Source organism: Homarus americanus, unplaced genomic scaffold (genome assembly GCF_018991925.1).
Source record: "Homarus americanus isolate GMGI-L3 unplaced genomic scaffold, GMGI_Hamer_2.0 scaffold4896, whole genome shotgun sequence".
Lineage (NCBI taxonomy): Eukaryota > Metazoa > Arthropoda > Malacostraca > Decapoda > Nephropidae > Homarus > Homarus americanus.
The window spans coordinates 609,131-623,495 of NW_024749657.1; the positions used below are offsets into that span (position 1 = coordinate 609,131).

Genomic DNA, 14,365 nt, shown 5'->3' on the forward strand with positions numbered 1-14,365 from the left:
AACCTGACGCCAGACATCTTCTGGCTTCTTGTGTTACCCTCTTAGTTCTATTATATTATGGACTATATAATAATCTTATATCTGTAGTTCATACCATAATGTGTACTTTATTGTATTATGGTATTGTATTACAAATATTGTTTCTCTTGTTTTCTGGTGTAATGTATTAATAAAACCTCCAAGTGCTCAATTCTAGCATCCATAATGTAGGCTATTAATAAAGCCTCCAAGTGCTCAACTCTAGTATCCATAATGTATTAATAAAGCCTCCAAGTGCTCAACTCTAGTATCCATAATGTATTAATAAAGCCCCTAAGTGTTCAACTCTAGTATCCATAATGTATTTTTAGCGAACATGTGATGAATTCCCAATAAAGATCAATAAAACAGTCGAAATTGACTCTGTAAAACCTCAATGAGAAAGTTATTTCACCTTAACGTCATTCTTAAAGCTCAAGAAACTGGATGAAAATAGTTATCTGCAACCCAGGTGACACCACGAGAGCTCAGGCCCTCAATTGGTCCACTCTGTATCTGTATTTTCTGGTTAAATAAACTGTTTCAATATCAAGTGTGGACGAACTGCTCTAATCCCGCGGCTTACACAGAATTGGGGTCGCAGAGCAAATGACCTATAAGGGAATAATAAAGGTGGAAATAATTCTCATAATTCGTGGTTCAGTAGGTATGCTTCCTTCCTGTCGTTTTCTGAACCTCTAGTCAGTTACTTCTTTGAAGTGTGCAAGGTGGGCCGAGTTAGTTATTTAAGATGGACCGAGTTGGCTATTCAATATGCATGGGCCGAGTTGGAGGTTCACCTGCCAAAATACCCATAAAACAACTCACTGCTTCATTAAACTATATAAAATAAGTTACTGGTATTATAATAAACATACATACCTGCATCAGATATCATCCAATCACTAATAAGGTGATAATTGTCCATAATAATAATATGAAGAGGTTCTGTTGAAGGAGACTTGTTGTCTGCAGGGTTGCATGGCACATGTGAGGCAGAACGGCGAGGGCGTGGATGAGCCGGCCGCTAGGGGAGACAACTGTCTAGACACACAAGATCTGTGAGAGAAAAAGGGTGTGTGGGGGCGATGAATGTTGTGCTTCCCTCTCTGCAGGTTCAGAGTCCTCAGATGCGCCAGCTGGGGTCGGTAGGACGTGGTGCTTGGGGCAGGAGGAGGAGCTGGAGTCTGCTTAGAGAAGCAGTGCTGCTCAAGGGTGTCTAACCTGCGGTGTAGAGACAGTTGCTGTAGAGCCGATGAGAGCTGCCTCTGTGTGGATAAGCCAGTCTTCCATGTTGCTTTAAGACTGGGAGAGTGATCAGTTTCTCCTCCATCCTGTGTGAGTGTGAATCTCCGGGGTCACCATTTGTAGGTTTACATGAGATGTTTCTCCTCCATCCTGTGTGAGTGGGTCACTCCGGGGTCACCAATTGTGGGGTTTCGTGCTATTTGGTTCACACTCAGGATGGGATGGAGAAAGGAAACTCACAATGCGCTCACTGTATACATATTGTATTGGATGTACAATGCAGCTTGTTGCTGGGTAGGCAGCATGGTTACAAGCGTTGAGTAGAGAGAGCTGATGGTTGGTGAGGGTGCCCAGAGGAGGACACGCAGCTTGAGGGACGCCAAGGTCGCCGGCGGAGCGGAGCCACCAGGCTGGCGCGGAGGAGGAGGTGTTGCTTGCTGGTGGCAGTCAGTAGAAAGAGTGGTCACAGCGGTGTCAGGTCTTATAAGGCGGGGGTAGGCGTGGGTTGATAGTTGACCTCCGTTATGTAAGGCGGCGTTGGTTGACCTAGACCACGAGGCATACACTGGGGAATCCGCAGGGTCGGCTACACAGCGACAAATGCGTTTGTAGGGGAGGAATCCACTACACTGTGTCACGCACCCACGTCGAGAAATTAAATGTCAATGATACTCAACTCAAAATAGGAAAGCTCCAGCTAAAATATATGAAATGTGTGTGCGGTACAGTTGCCAGATAAGGTTTAACCTCAATAACATCGTTATCTAGTGGCTGCGTCTAGAAGCTATTCATGACGTCATAGACGTTGATGTGACTTCATGAGTGATATTTTTACGTTTTCCCTTTATTTTAGACATATCAATCTTCATCTATGTATGCATGTAGGTATAAAATTAAGAATTTCTTGGTATAATGACAGCAAAGTTAAACTGAAATATAATGGCGTCATCAATAATTTTACTAATTATATAATGGCTATTCCTGGCTGTAGTCCAAGATTTTGAAAACAAGTAGACGACAACATGACGTCACAGAAGTACGACTGCAGCGTCATCCATAAAATGACGTCACTGTCTTGAGGTCCCAGCTACCCACTACGTCACACTCAGTCTGTCTCAACAACATTGTTCTTCGTTATTATCAGCCAAAAAGCTTTTAACTGTTTCTTGGAAATGAATTGTATAACTATTAATTTCAAACCCCATGACTTCTAATGGATTTAAAGTTTATATATTAAAGACATATGTAACAAAAAAAGATAGTTTTCTCTCATGAAACAAAAAATAATGAAAAGAAATTTTGCTGGATAAGAACAAATATTATGTAAACAGGCTGAAAGTTAGAGACCTTTAACAGAGAGAGAGAGAGAGAGAGAGAGACATATACTCTTGGTACAAGTTAGAGACCTTTAACAGAGAGAGAGAGAGAGACATATACTCTTGGTACCGATAAACAGGGAGAGACAGATAAAAGTCAGTCAACAAGGTGGTCATAGACGTGAGACCGACGGCACAGTCCCTACTACACCACGATGGATCCACCAGCTTCAAGATCTCGACTAGAAATCAACTTTATACGACTACTCGAGGAGACACAACAAATGGCTAATGGGAACAAGCAAAAGGACTGGACGTTTGAGAAGGTTAGGCGATAAAAGAAGATAGTGAACTCTATTTAACGGACGATATGGAGAGGAATGTCAATTGTATGTATGGTCTGTCATGAAATTTCCATCTAATGAGCAACATAAGGGTAAATTTAGGATAGTAGCTTGGTTTGGGTTAGGTTAGGTTAGGTTATGGCGGTAAGCACTAGAAACGAAGGTCAGATTCGCTCAAATTACAGTAAGAACCATAGGATAAACCTAGCTACTATCATAAATTGACCGGGATGAAAGTCTGTTATATCAAGGGTCCATATGGAGATCAAAGTCCGTTATATGGAGGTTTCACTATTGTCATTTAGACGTATATAATTCCTTTACTATAATAGTCTGTGATAATTAAGATAAAGGTGTAGATGAGATACTAAGGAATATTTTTGCTTTGGGTAATTTTCCAGATACCCAGTACAGTAATGTACTGTACTTCCTAGTTGCCAACATGATGACTTTTCACCATTGAAGATAAAAGCTTTCACGCCTCATGGAAATGATAAAAATTGCATGAGGAATTCATATTGTGTGATACCATATACAATTTTTTTATGACTTGGAGGCAACGCTATGGTCTGTCTGCCATGTTGGAATGTAGCATTGTCTGCTAATTTGGGAATGTATATAACAATTTACTGCTAACATAAAAGTCTGAAAGTAGAAGATACAGTACTGGTATAGGTTATAATTGTGTATAAAATGACCTGACCTAACCTAACCTGATCTGACCTAACCTAACCTGATCTAACCTGATCTGATCTAACCTAACCTAACCTGATCTAACCTGATCTGATCTAACCTAACCTAACGTCTGCCAAATGTCTAGTCATGGAAACGAATTTAGCAGACTTACCTCAGAGTTGCCTCGGTATAATAAAGACGGAAGAATCTTAAAAGTTACATTACACAGCACGTATTCCTCGTCCACTTTTTCATTATCAAGAAGTAAAAAAAGTTATATAATAGTGTTATATTATTAGAACATTTCACTTATAATAACTAAACGATAAACACTGCTGTAGATTGACCATGATCCTGCCTAAGACAACTACCTGACACAGGATTCTTTATGATTTAATGTTCTCGTAGAAAGAAAGTTGTTACAATTACTGGTGTTTGCTACTATGTAAGTTGGGAGGAAATAAGGGTAATTAAGTTTCTTAAGGATGTGTGACAATTTTATTGTTAATTGTCATACAGTAAGTGTATCATCTAAAATATTAATGATTATTGAACACTGTTTCCACCAAATTTTCTTATTACTGTACCTCTCTCAATATTTCAATACAATACTTAAGATTTTTTAAATATTGCAGTGTTTGTATTGAATATATGAAGTACAGTACTGTACCTCTTATCTTAAAATCACATTTGTGGATTACAATATTATATGGTTAATATAGTATTAGCCAATGTGTGTGTTTACAAAATGATGTATTATCCACTGGATGCTGGAAAATGGCAATGGTTCTGCTCTAAAATATTCTGCTGCTAAAATATAAATTATTTCAACATAAGAGTTACATAAGAATACTTACATATTTAAGATATAGTCATTTTAGAGATCTTGACTTATTTTCATTGCCATTTTCTTCCAGTTGATGAATGATCGGAGGCTGGTTATCCTCTTTGGGAGTCAGACAGGAACAGCTCAGGAAGTGGCTGAAAGAATTGGGAGAGAGTCCCGACGCTACTATTTTATTCCCATAGTCTCTGCAATGGATGATTACCCTGTTGAAGACTTGACCAAGACACCATTGGTGGTGTTTGTTGCCTCAACCACTGGTCAGGGTGATGACCCAGATAACATGAAAATATTCTTCAGAACTCTTTGGTCACAGAGGAAGAACAGGCAGCTGTTAGTTAACCTTAAGTTTGGAGTTATTGGGCTTGGGGATTCTTCGTATCAGAAATTTAATTTTGTTGCCAAAAGACTTAATAATTTAATAACATTCTTAGGTGGTCAACCCATTTTAAAGCTTGGGCTCGGGGATGACCAACATGACCTGGGGCCAGATTTTGTGATAGATCCGTGGTTAAAAAGTTGGTGGAGTCTGGTGCTGGAGCTTCACCCTCTACCAGAAGGGAGGAAACCTCTCAGTGCCTCTGTGCTTCTACCACCTAAATACAAGGTTAAAATTTTTAATGCAGACGCCAGCAAATATGATCATGTTCAGGACAACTGTGTGTCGGGGTCACAAGGTGAAGCTTGTGCAGCCAGTCCGTGCAGTGCAAAAATTACTATGAACAGAAGAGTTACATCCTCGGATTTCTTTCAAGACGTCAGACTCATAGAGTTTGATATAACCGGCATCAAAACAAAACATAAACCGGGTGATGTTCTCGTGGTGCAGCCTCAGAATTTAGAAGAACACGTCGATGAGTTCATTAGCCTTCTTGATCTAGATCCAGATGAATTGTTTTATTTAGAATCAAATGATCCTAATGTCTCCTTACCTCCAGCTGCTGTACTACCAAGGCCATGCACAATGAGAGAATGTGTACAAAAATACTTTGATATTTTAGCCATTCCTAAAAGATATTTTTTTGAGCTGTTGGCATTGTTCACAAAGGACGAAAATGAGAAAGAGAAGTTCCAGGAATTTTCCTCAGCAGAGGGACAACAAGACCTTTATGACTACTGCAACAGACCCAAGAGAAGTATCATGGAGGTGTTAGCTGACTTTCCTCACACAAGACACAATATTCCTCTGGAGTACTTGTTTGATCTCCTCCCTTCCATTAAGCCTAGATCTTATTCAATTGCATCCTCTAGCCTTGCATTACCAAACATAGCTCAACTTCTCGTCGCTGTGGTCAATTATCGCACTGTTCTCAAGCGACCGAGATTAGGTTTGTGTACAAACTGGCTGGCTAGACAGAGTGTGGGAAATCGTGTACCCGTTTGGATTAAGCCGGGAACTTTAACTTTCCCGTCTCTCACTTCTGGGGCTGTACCGCCCGTGGTGATGATTGGTCCTGGAACGGGATGTGCCCCATTCCGTGCATACATACAGGAGAGAGTAGCGAGTGGTCATCATAAAGATATAATTATGATATTTGGATGTAGAAATAAAGACAAGGATTACTTCTTTAAGGAGGAATGGGAAGCACTGGCGAAGGAACAGAAACTGGAGCTTTATTGTGCTTTTTCTCGTGATCAGGAAGACAAGATTTATGTACAGCACAAGATGAGAGAGAACGCTTCCAAGCTCTGGACTCTCATAGGAACACAACGAGCAATGATTTACTTTGCTGGGAATGCCAAAAGGGTCCCAATCGACGTGTACGAAGCCCTGACGTACATATGTGAGAAGGGCAGAGGTCAAGGGACACAGGACGCTGAGCAGTACATGAAGAAGGATGTAGAGAAGCGTTATCAGACGGAAACTTGGGCATAAAAGAACTTTAATGTAACTCTATGAACATCAAAGTAAGGGAACACCTTTGTATGAAATTTTAAGAGAATGAACATAAGGATATAGACACAAAAGAAGAAAGGAGACATAATTATTTGTGCCTAAAAATATTAAACAGCGAGAGAGATGTCAATATATTTTTTGTATTTTTTTATGGTCAATGAGTGTTCAATGATATATTATGTTGCCTTATATTGTACTAACTTAAAAAAGAGATGAAGCAAACAGAGACAGACCAGTTGAGATGATATGAACAAATTATTATATCAGGACCTAACTATTATAGACAATTAGAGTATTGTACTTATATTACTATGTAATGTCTGAATCTATAACATGTGTGGCTTTGTAAGGTATCAGGTACTGTGTATAATATTTAGAGTTGTATAATTACGTGTAAATTTGAATTATATAAAATGTAAATTCTCTGTACATTATGTAAAGTGTGGATATAAATGAAATATAAAATTCTACGATGCTTGGCTTGATGAGATATAAAATTATGTTAAGTTTTATGTATAGATAACATAATATTGTACCCCCACTACATGGAAAGCCTGGTTCTCTCCATAGGATGTGGTGTGGTGTGGTGTAGTGTCGGGTAACACTACAGGCTACTCAGTAAATTCTCCTGCAAATAAGGCTTTATGTCATGAGCAGTTTAGCGGGCAGACTCATACTTATTCATTAATGAGAATTTTATCACAAAACTATGCATTGTAAATAGATTGAGATGGGCTATCCTGTATTAAATAATATTAAATATGTAAGATGTTAGTGTATAAGAAATACAGGTATACAGTATTTATGCATTTATGTTTTATTAATATACCTCGGATATAAAATGGAAAATCTTGTTTCACTTCATTACTTATGGCTTGTGAGTCATCAACAAGTTACCTGTGGGACTTTTAAACTATCAGACACTAGGACGAATGAAAGTACACTACTGTATGGTATATATTTACATGAATATTAAGTGATGTAAAATATTAAAAAAGGTACAGTACAGGTGTAGGAAGGAAACATTTGAACAGATAACCATATTGTTACTCAGTTTTCAAAGAATATATATGAATTCTGTTCCCATCCAGCACAGGATTTAACTTCAGTACTTAAGAATGGAATTGTTTGACTGCTTTAGGTAATAAGTCTAGGGTAAACTTGTCAATTTACTGTACTGAAACAATCCTCCCTGTTCCCACCAGTACATAGGATGGTTACAGGAGAAGATCCCGGAAATGGAAAAGAGTCCCAAGTAAGTCATCGCAGTGTACAGGAGCTGTATGTAAGAATGTTCGCGACAGAAACAAAGGTATCGTTAACTACAGTAAGTGGTTGCAGTAGTATACAGGAGCTATATGTAAGAATGTTCGTTACAGAAACAAAGGTATCGTTAACTACAGAAAGTGGTTGCAGTATATAGGAGCTATATGTAAGAATGTTCACTGTTGAAACAAAGGTATCGCTAACTACAGTAAGTGGTTGCAGTATAAAGTATAGGAGTAGCTTTAGAATGTTCGCTACTATAACAAAAGCATATCAATGGACTCGCTACAATTAAGGTACTGACAGTTTTACAGTTCATACGTGTTTATTTGTTGAGAGTTAACTAAGTGAGTCACAAATACCTCCATGATAAATAAACAGGATTTTATTTATTTTATTTTGTTTTTATTTTCAGTGTTTGATAATGTACAGGGAAATTTTCTTGGGATGTCACTATATTAATCTCTCTTTTATATTATATTTCACTCTTGTCTATGATGATAAAAAAACATACATTCACTTTATTCTCACTTGATTTTCATGTTAGTAATAGTGAACTTGAAACTGTAATCATTGCCACCACTACAGCCACTAACAATATTACAGTACTGTATTATTCTTACCAGCTGTACTCAAACTGTTCTATCATGTTTCTTCACAGTGCGCCCAATGATGAAACACTAAAGCACTACAAGAGACAGGTGGACTTCTTAAGGGGAGTTTTAGAAGCTGAAAATTGCGTGAGTATTCTGGTTACGTAAGAGTGAATTTACCGGTAAGTTTTTCTCTGGTGGGTCAGTCTGTGAGAGTATATTCATGGTTCCTCCTCACTGGCTTTATCGTGTGTGTATGTGTGTGTGAGAAAGAGTGTTCCTTTGTGTATATGTGATCGCTAGATGAAAAATAAAGCATCAAATTCAACTTTTTGTACCAAAGGTGAGGCTCACTATCATTGGTTACAGGTTAATGGTCCAAAAGGTGTATTATGTACTCTACTCTACTCTGCTCTGGTCATGTTGTTGCCGACTGAGACTTATCTGTCCCTCCCTCCCATACAGACGCAGGTTCTCGACTCAGGCACGGCCACACAGATGATCCCACATGGACCAGCAACAACTAGCAACCACTCTCTCACCCAGCAGATACACCAACGAGCACAGGCCAAGACCACCAACAGACTACGCCAAGATTTGTTAGGTCTCGGTAAGTGTGATGTGTGGGTCAGTGCAGAGTGAGTCAGTTATTATCGCCCTGCTGTCATTATCGTGTTTGGTTAAATTTATAGTCATAATAGAGAGGCGGGTGTGGGGTCACTGCAAAATATGTCACTGTTTGACTATCTAAGGATCACATGTGAAGGGGTTCGTGGAGCTGCAGGAGAGGTGACGGGACTGTTGTTCATGACAGTATGTGCGTCTGTATTCAAGTCACTTAGATTAGGATTTAGTAAAAAAAGAAAAATTGTTTTAAGGTCAATTCTTCATTTTTCTTAGTCCTATTTGTTAATGTTCTTGTTTTCTGATAAGGAATTAAAATAATATAGAAACTCACGAGAAAAGATAATTTAGTTGTATTTAGCATAAACGTTAAGGGACATAATGTTAAATAATCTGTGTAGACATTTATATATTTGTCTTATGTTATATAATTGTACTGATGTGCTGGTTCTTTTTATTTTCAGAAGTCTTTGGCTGGATCAAATATTCTCAGAGATAACTGTAGTTTTTAGTGTAGCTCATTGTAGACTGTAGTGCTGGTGATTATGAAGATCCTAATAAATTTGTTTTAAAAATATCATTAATCATATTAGTTATTTGTAACCACATACAGTAATACAGTACTTGACTTTATGGCTGATGTAATACCCAAGTTTACCAACCAGGTCTGATGGCTGTAACTCATACGTCATCTAATTCTGGACTTGGCCATAAAATGTAATTTCAGAGTCAATCCTTCTTTTATAAGCCATAAGACCAAAGTGTAGGAATATTGAATTCTTGATTAAAGCACAGTTACTATCTCAGATCTACCTGTCAATTAAGATTTACTTGAGAGGCATGTCTGTACAGTTTGTGGTCAAGATGAATAGCTTATGTATTGACTGATTCCTTTGGGCAGTGAGCCTCAGCAACATAGACTATAAACCAATACTAATAGAAAATAAACCAATCCTAACCTAAGATCATTAAATTAGGTAAAGTTGGTTGAGTTACATCTGGTCGTTGTTTGTCTCTTGTTATAAATTGTTATTTTGTATACAGGTTGTGTACATCCAACTCTCTAGTAAAAGCAAGTAGGCAAATGGACCCATGTTGATGGTCAAAGCTAATTAATTATTGTATTTAACAAGCTAAAGGTCGATACAGTAGTTGTAAAGCAGGACCTTTCTTCGGGGGAAGGCGGACTTGATGTTTTGACAGTCATGCAAATATTCACTTCTGATTACATTTGAGTATAGAAATCTTAATGTTTGGAGGTACTGGGTAGTGGAAATAGTTTACCCTGTGTTTTGATACTTATGGTAGCAGACATTAGGTAGACTTGACCACTAACCTTAATATTGACATTGAATTAATATACCTGTATGTAACATTATAAGCCAATATGAAGGTTAAGGATTCACTTTGTGTGTGTCAGTTGAGTGTATGAGTAAGTCTTTGTGTATTCTACTTGTTGTCTAAATCCTTCCCTGCAGCTTTGTATACTTGTGTAGTAACATGACCCTCACATCATCTTCCTCCCTCTCTCCGGTTGCGTATAATAAATATTATAATACATAAAATGATTAGATATAATTTTTTTTTTATTATCTCTTCAACTTTGTGTCGGGTGAGTTAAGTATCTTTAAATAATAAGTTTTAAGAAAGTCTCCAGTTTTAGTTTTTCAAGCTTAACTTGAGTGTAAAAACTTGAATGTAATTAATGAGACCAATTAGCATCAATGGGACACTAAATCCTCCTCAAATAGAGTTGATGAAGAGGGAAGGGTGATGAGTATATCCAAATGGCTTAAAAAATCAACTTTGGCTGCATGGGGGCATGTCTAAGGGCATCAGAACCTCCCTTCCTCCTTCCTTGTAAAAGCTGTCTGGTTATTTGCTCGACCCAAGAAGGAATTTCAGGATCAGTGCTCGAGTTTTTTATGACTATGACTACTGGAGTGCAAATTCTGAATAATACAATTTGAAGGAGTTTCTGTCAACCATGCTAACCTAACCTAAACCAAATTTCTCAATGTTTATTACACATTGCCCTAGATCCCAATGGTGATGAGCGCGAATTCCGGAACCGCAAGGGAGGTCTATCTGGGGATATCAGCGCAGAAGATTTCCAGAGTCAACTACTGTCTGATGAGCAGAAGAGAGAAAAAATGGTGGAGGACATGATCATTATGACGAGGGAGTGGAAGGAACAGTCCAAGATCACCAACAAGATTATCAAGAAGGATATTGATGTGAGTTTTGTTGACAGTCTTTGTCTTACATGTAGGACAAGAGTGTCCGGTCTTTGCCACAGATATTATTTAATTTAGGGTAATACACGGCACAATAACACAGTCATTCAGCCAGTTGTCTCATTGTCTGTTCATAGACTCTTATGTAAGATGTGGAAACTAAATAAAAGAAAAAATTATGTCATCTTATGTTTCATATGCTAATTACTGGTACTGTACTGTATATATAATAAAGGTGTACAGTACAGTTCTAGGAGAAAGTGTGGAATTTGAAAGCAAACAAAAGTCTAGATGTGTGCATACTGCCAGCAACAATGAATATCAGCTATTCTACACAAGTTTTCTCTTGACAGGTTCTGGACAAATCATCAAAGGTAGCGGACTCCAATCAGGCAAACCTCAAAGTTGAGTCTAACCGTCTAGCGGAGTACAACAAACGGGCGTGTAACTTCTGGATATGGATAATGATAATCATCGTATGTTTTACTTTCATTGGTACGTGAGCGTGTTTTAATTTTCACAGGACAGTACAGTACTGTAATTATATTTGTTTAAGTAATGCTTGAATACTTATGTTTATTTAACTTACTTAAATGTGTTCTAGTTGAAGGCTGAGTTAAGTTCGGTTAAGCAACTGTTAAATTACTTCACAATGCTTATGGTTTGTTCATGAACACTGTTAAATTTTGGTTTATTCATGAATGCGTAACATTATTCTATAAATTCTTTCACTCCTCAGCTTATATTAATTAAATCTTTTAAATCCATCTGAATTTACCTGTTATTATTTGTACCTTCACAAGAAAACTAAAATTGTCTTTTTTCCAGGTATGGTTGTGTTTATCAGAATATTCCCCAGGAGACATGCCTACTGATTTAGAAAGAAAATATCCATTTATCACCAAAGTGCTATGAAAACTCTGCTTTATCACCAAAATGCAATGAAAAACTCTGCTGTAACACTAAAATGGAACGAAAGAGAAACTCTGCTTTACACCTTACGGGAGAGCAGAAGAACTATGCTTTGAACATCTTTACACCACAGAAAGAATTATGCCTTACTTTACGAACTGTCACTTGATTACATATTAGCTGCCTTGATGGATGTGTTTTCTTAGTCTCCCGTCTGTCTACATATCTGGTTCATAAAACACCTTCATAAAGCCTCTGAGACTATAATGAAACTCTTATTTACTTTAATTGCTAAATGTATAATAATCATTTGGTAATTATCATGTGGATTGACTTTGCTGTTCTGAAAGAATATTGTGATAAAGATGATAGTTGGTTTATTTACACCGAAGCTCCTCGGCTGTGATATATTGAGAAGGTAATGCATTTAATTCCTATTTAGTTTTTCCGTGACAAGATACAAACTTGATATTTTCTATTGTATAAAGTTAATGATGTTGGGGTCAGAGAGCACTTTATAGTTCATTATTTAACTAAAACTTTGATTTATTATGTTTTCCTGACCAGTTGCTCGTGGAAATTGATATTCAGAGAGAGAGAGAGAGAGAGAGAGAGAGAAAGAGAGATAGATTAGACCAATTCTGTTTCTATATAGAGTGAACATTTGTCATTCACGAGAGCAGCTTATATGATGCCTCTGTCTATTATGTTATCAAAGTAAAGTGATCTGTACCTTTATTAACATATTAATTGTACAAGACTGTTGCTTCTGTGGCCAAGAGGGATTGATTTTCTTTCATAAGGTTGATGGAATTGGTGTGTAGTTTATATCTCTGTAGTATTGTTGATATTGTTATATTTTACTTTATCTGAAGGAAGTTACACTTAATATACATCAGTGTGAAAATCTGTATTGAATAATGGCCAGGTATTTAATAAAGACTATTTATATTGCTATATTTACTCTTTATTTATATTGGGCTCACGACTAAAATAATTATTTACCATGAAATGTTTTCACAGACTGTTCAATCTTAAATATGAGAGAAACAAAATCAATGAGTAAAATAACTGGATGTTATTAAGTTAAGCTATTTTTTTTACAATGTATTCCAGAAACAATAATGACACAGTCACTAAATTGCAGATTTGCACAGTATGAAAATATAGGAACAGAAAATCATGTATATTTATGCAATGGCTGCTACGAATAAAAATGTATATAGCTTATGACAGGAGTCTACGCTAAAGACAAGCTTGTTCTCTAAGCAATACGTTTTCTATGATGACCTTAAATATTTATGGTAAACTTAAGTCGAGAGATGGCCCAGCAGTCAGGGGCTGAACGTTAAATGAATGTAATACATGTTTTTCTATATATTCCTTCCTTGGCATAACAAACTATTGTGACGTCACTAGCAAGTTTGTCTGAATGAGCCGTGAGGGAGGGACGTGTCGCGACTGGCTGTTGTGTGGTGATAAAATTTTGAGTGTTTTTATATTAAGTTATTTAAACACAAGCTTATGTCACTACTGTCCTCTTTGGTAAGTAAATTGTTGGTATTTAAATATTCATAATTAAGTTACATGTGATGTTAGAGAGTTGGTTAACCACCACCATGGTAGTTTGTCAACCCAACAAGTAGTTAATGAGTTTTATTCCGTCATCAAATGAAATTTAGATAAAGATATTTTATGAAATGGTAATTGCAAAGATAAACTCCGCCATATATTATGCTGCCTTGGTATTAGTGTAATTTATATTGGTGTTTGGTGTAAGAAATAATTCGTTGCCGTCGACGATTTGGTGAATTGACAAAAATTAGTAGGGCTAATATTCGTTTCTGGGCCAATTGCAAGAACAGTCTTGGGGCGTACGATGCCATTTACGATGACCTTCTTGCCCTGATCTTGTTTCAGTTATACCACCCTTTTGAAGCTCTGGAGATATCTCGAAGTTTCGATATTTTGAGTACAGCACTAGCTAATAATTCCCACCAGGAAACTTGTTTCGAGACTCCTCCAAAGCTTCGAAAAGTGCAGAATTCCATGTGTTAAAGGCGATATTGCTGAAAAAAGACCAGGGCAAGAAGGTCATCGTAAATGGCATCGTACACCCCACGACTGTTCTTGCAATAGGCTCGGATCCCAATAGGTATTTCGGATTTTGGACTAACCAGCCAGGGCTGCATAGCACCGATGCGGCCGTATCATCTCACATCCAGAAAATGCCTCATATTTCACCATATCATAGTAAGTTGTTTCTGTTTGATATATCGGGGAAGTTAGGTAAGTTTGGCTGATTTGTTTTGTTTGGTTAGTTAGGTCTGTTCTTCATACCCACAAATGTTAAGTAGCGTTTATTAAAAATATAAATTTTTTAACATGTTT

The 14,365-nt window shown here is 37.3% G+C and overlaps 1 protein-coding gene across 3 annotated transcripts; it reads left to right on the forward strand.

Moving 5' to 3' along the window:
- The first annotated feature begins 1,738 nt into the window (after positions 1-1,738).
- On the forward strand, positions 1,739-13,242 carry LOC121853438 (NADPH-dependent diflavin oxidoreductase 1-like). Of its 3 annotated transcripts, XM_042347564.1 has the most exons (7): positions 2,217-2,908; positions 7,548-7,597; positions 8,270-8,348; positions 8,667-8,811; positions 10,866-11,062; positions 11,416-11,557; positions 11,891-13,242. In XM_042347564.1, the coding sequence occupies exons 1-7, from the start codon at positions 2,798-2,800 to the stop codon at positions 11,935-11,937; spliced, it is 771 nt and encodes a 256-aa protein (XP_042203498.1). In that variant the 5' UTR covers positions 2,217-2,797; the 3' UTR covers positions 11,938-13,242. The 3 variants fall into 3 exon arrangements, with proteins under 3 accessions (XP_042203497.1, XP_042203496.1, XP_042203498.1); XM_042347563.1 differs by lacking the exons at positions 7,548-7,597; positions 8,270-8,348; positions 8,667-8,811; ... (1 more) ...; positions 11,416-11,557; positions 11,891-13,242 and adding exons at positions 1,739-2,147; positions 4,519-7,149 and having other exon boundaries at positions 2,258-2,908; XM_042347562.1 differs by lacking the exons at positions 7,548-7,597; positions 8,270-8,348; positions 8,667-8,811; ... (1 more) ...; positions 11,416-11,557; positions 11,891-13,242 and adding an exon at positions 4,519-7,149 and having other exon boundaries at positions 1,739-2,908.
- Positions 13,243-14,365: the final 1,123 nt, after the last annotated feature.

Excerpts from the sequence above, each read along its gene's own strand:
- LOC121853438 (XM_042347562.1), top strand. The coding sequence starts at position 2,798 with ATGGATCCACCAGCTTCAAGATCTCGACTAGAAATCAACTTTATACGA. Across the intron at positions 2,909-4,518 it reads AGGACTGGACGTTTGAGAAG|TTGATGAATGATCGGAGGCT; the intron begins GTTAGGCGATAA and ends ATTTTCTTCCAG.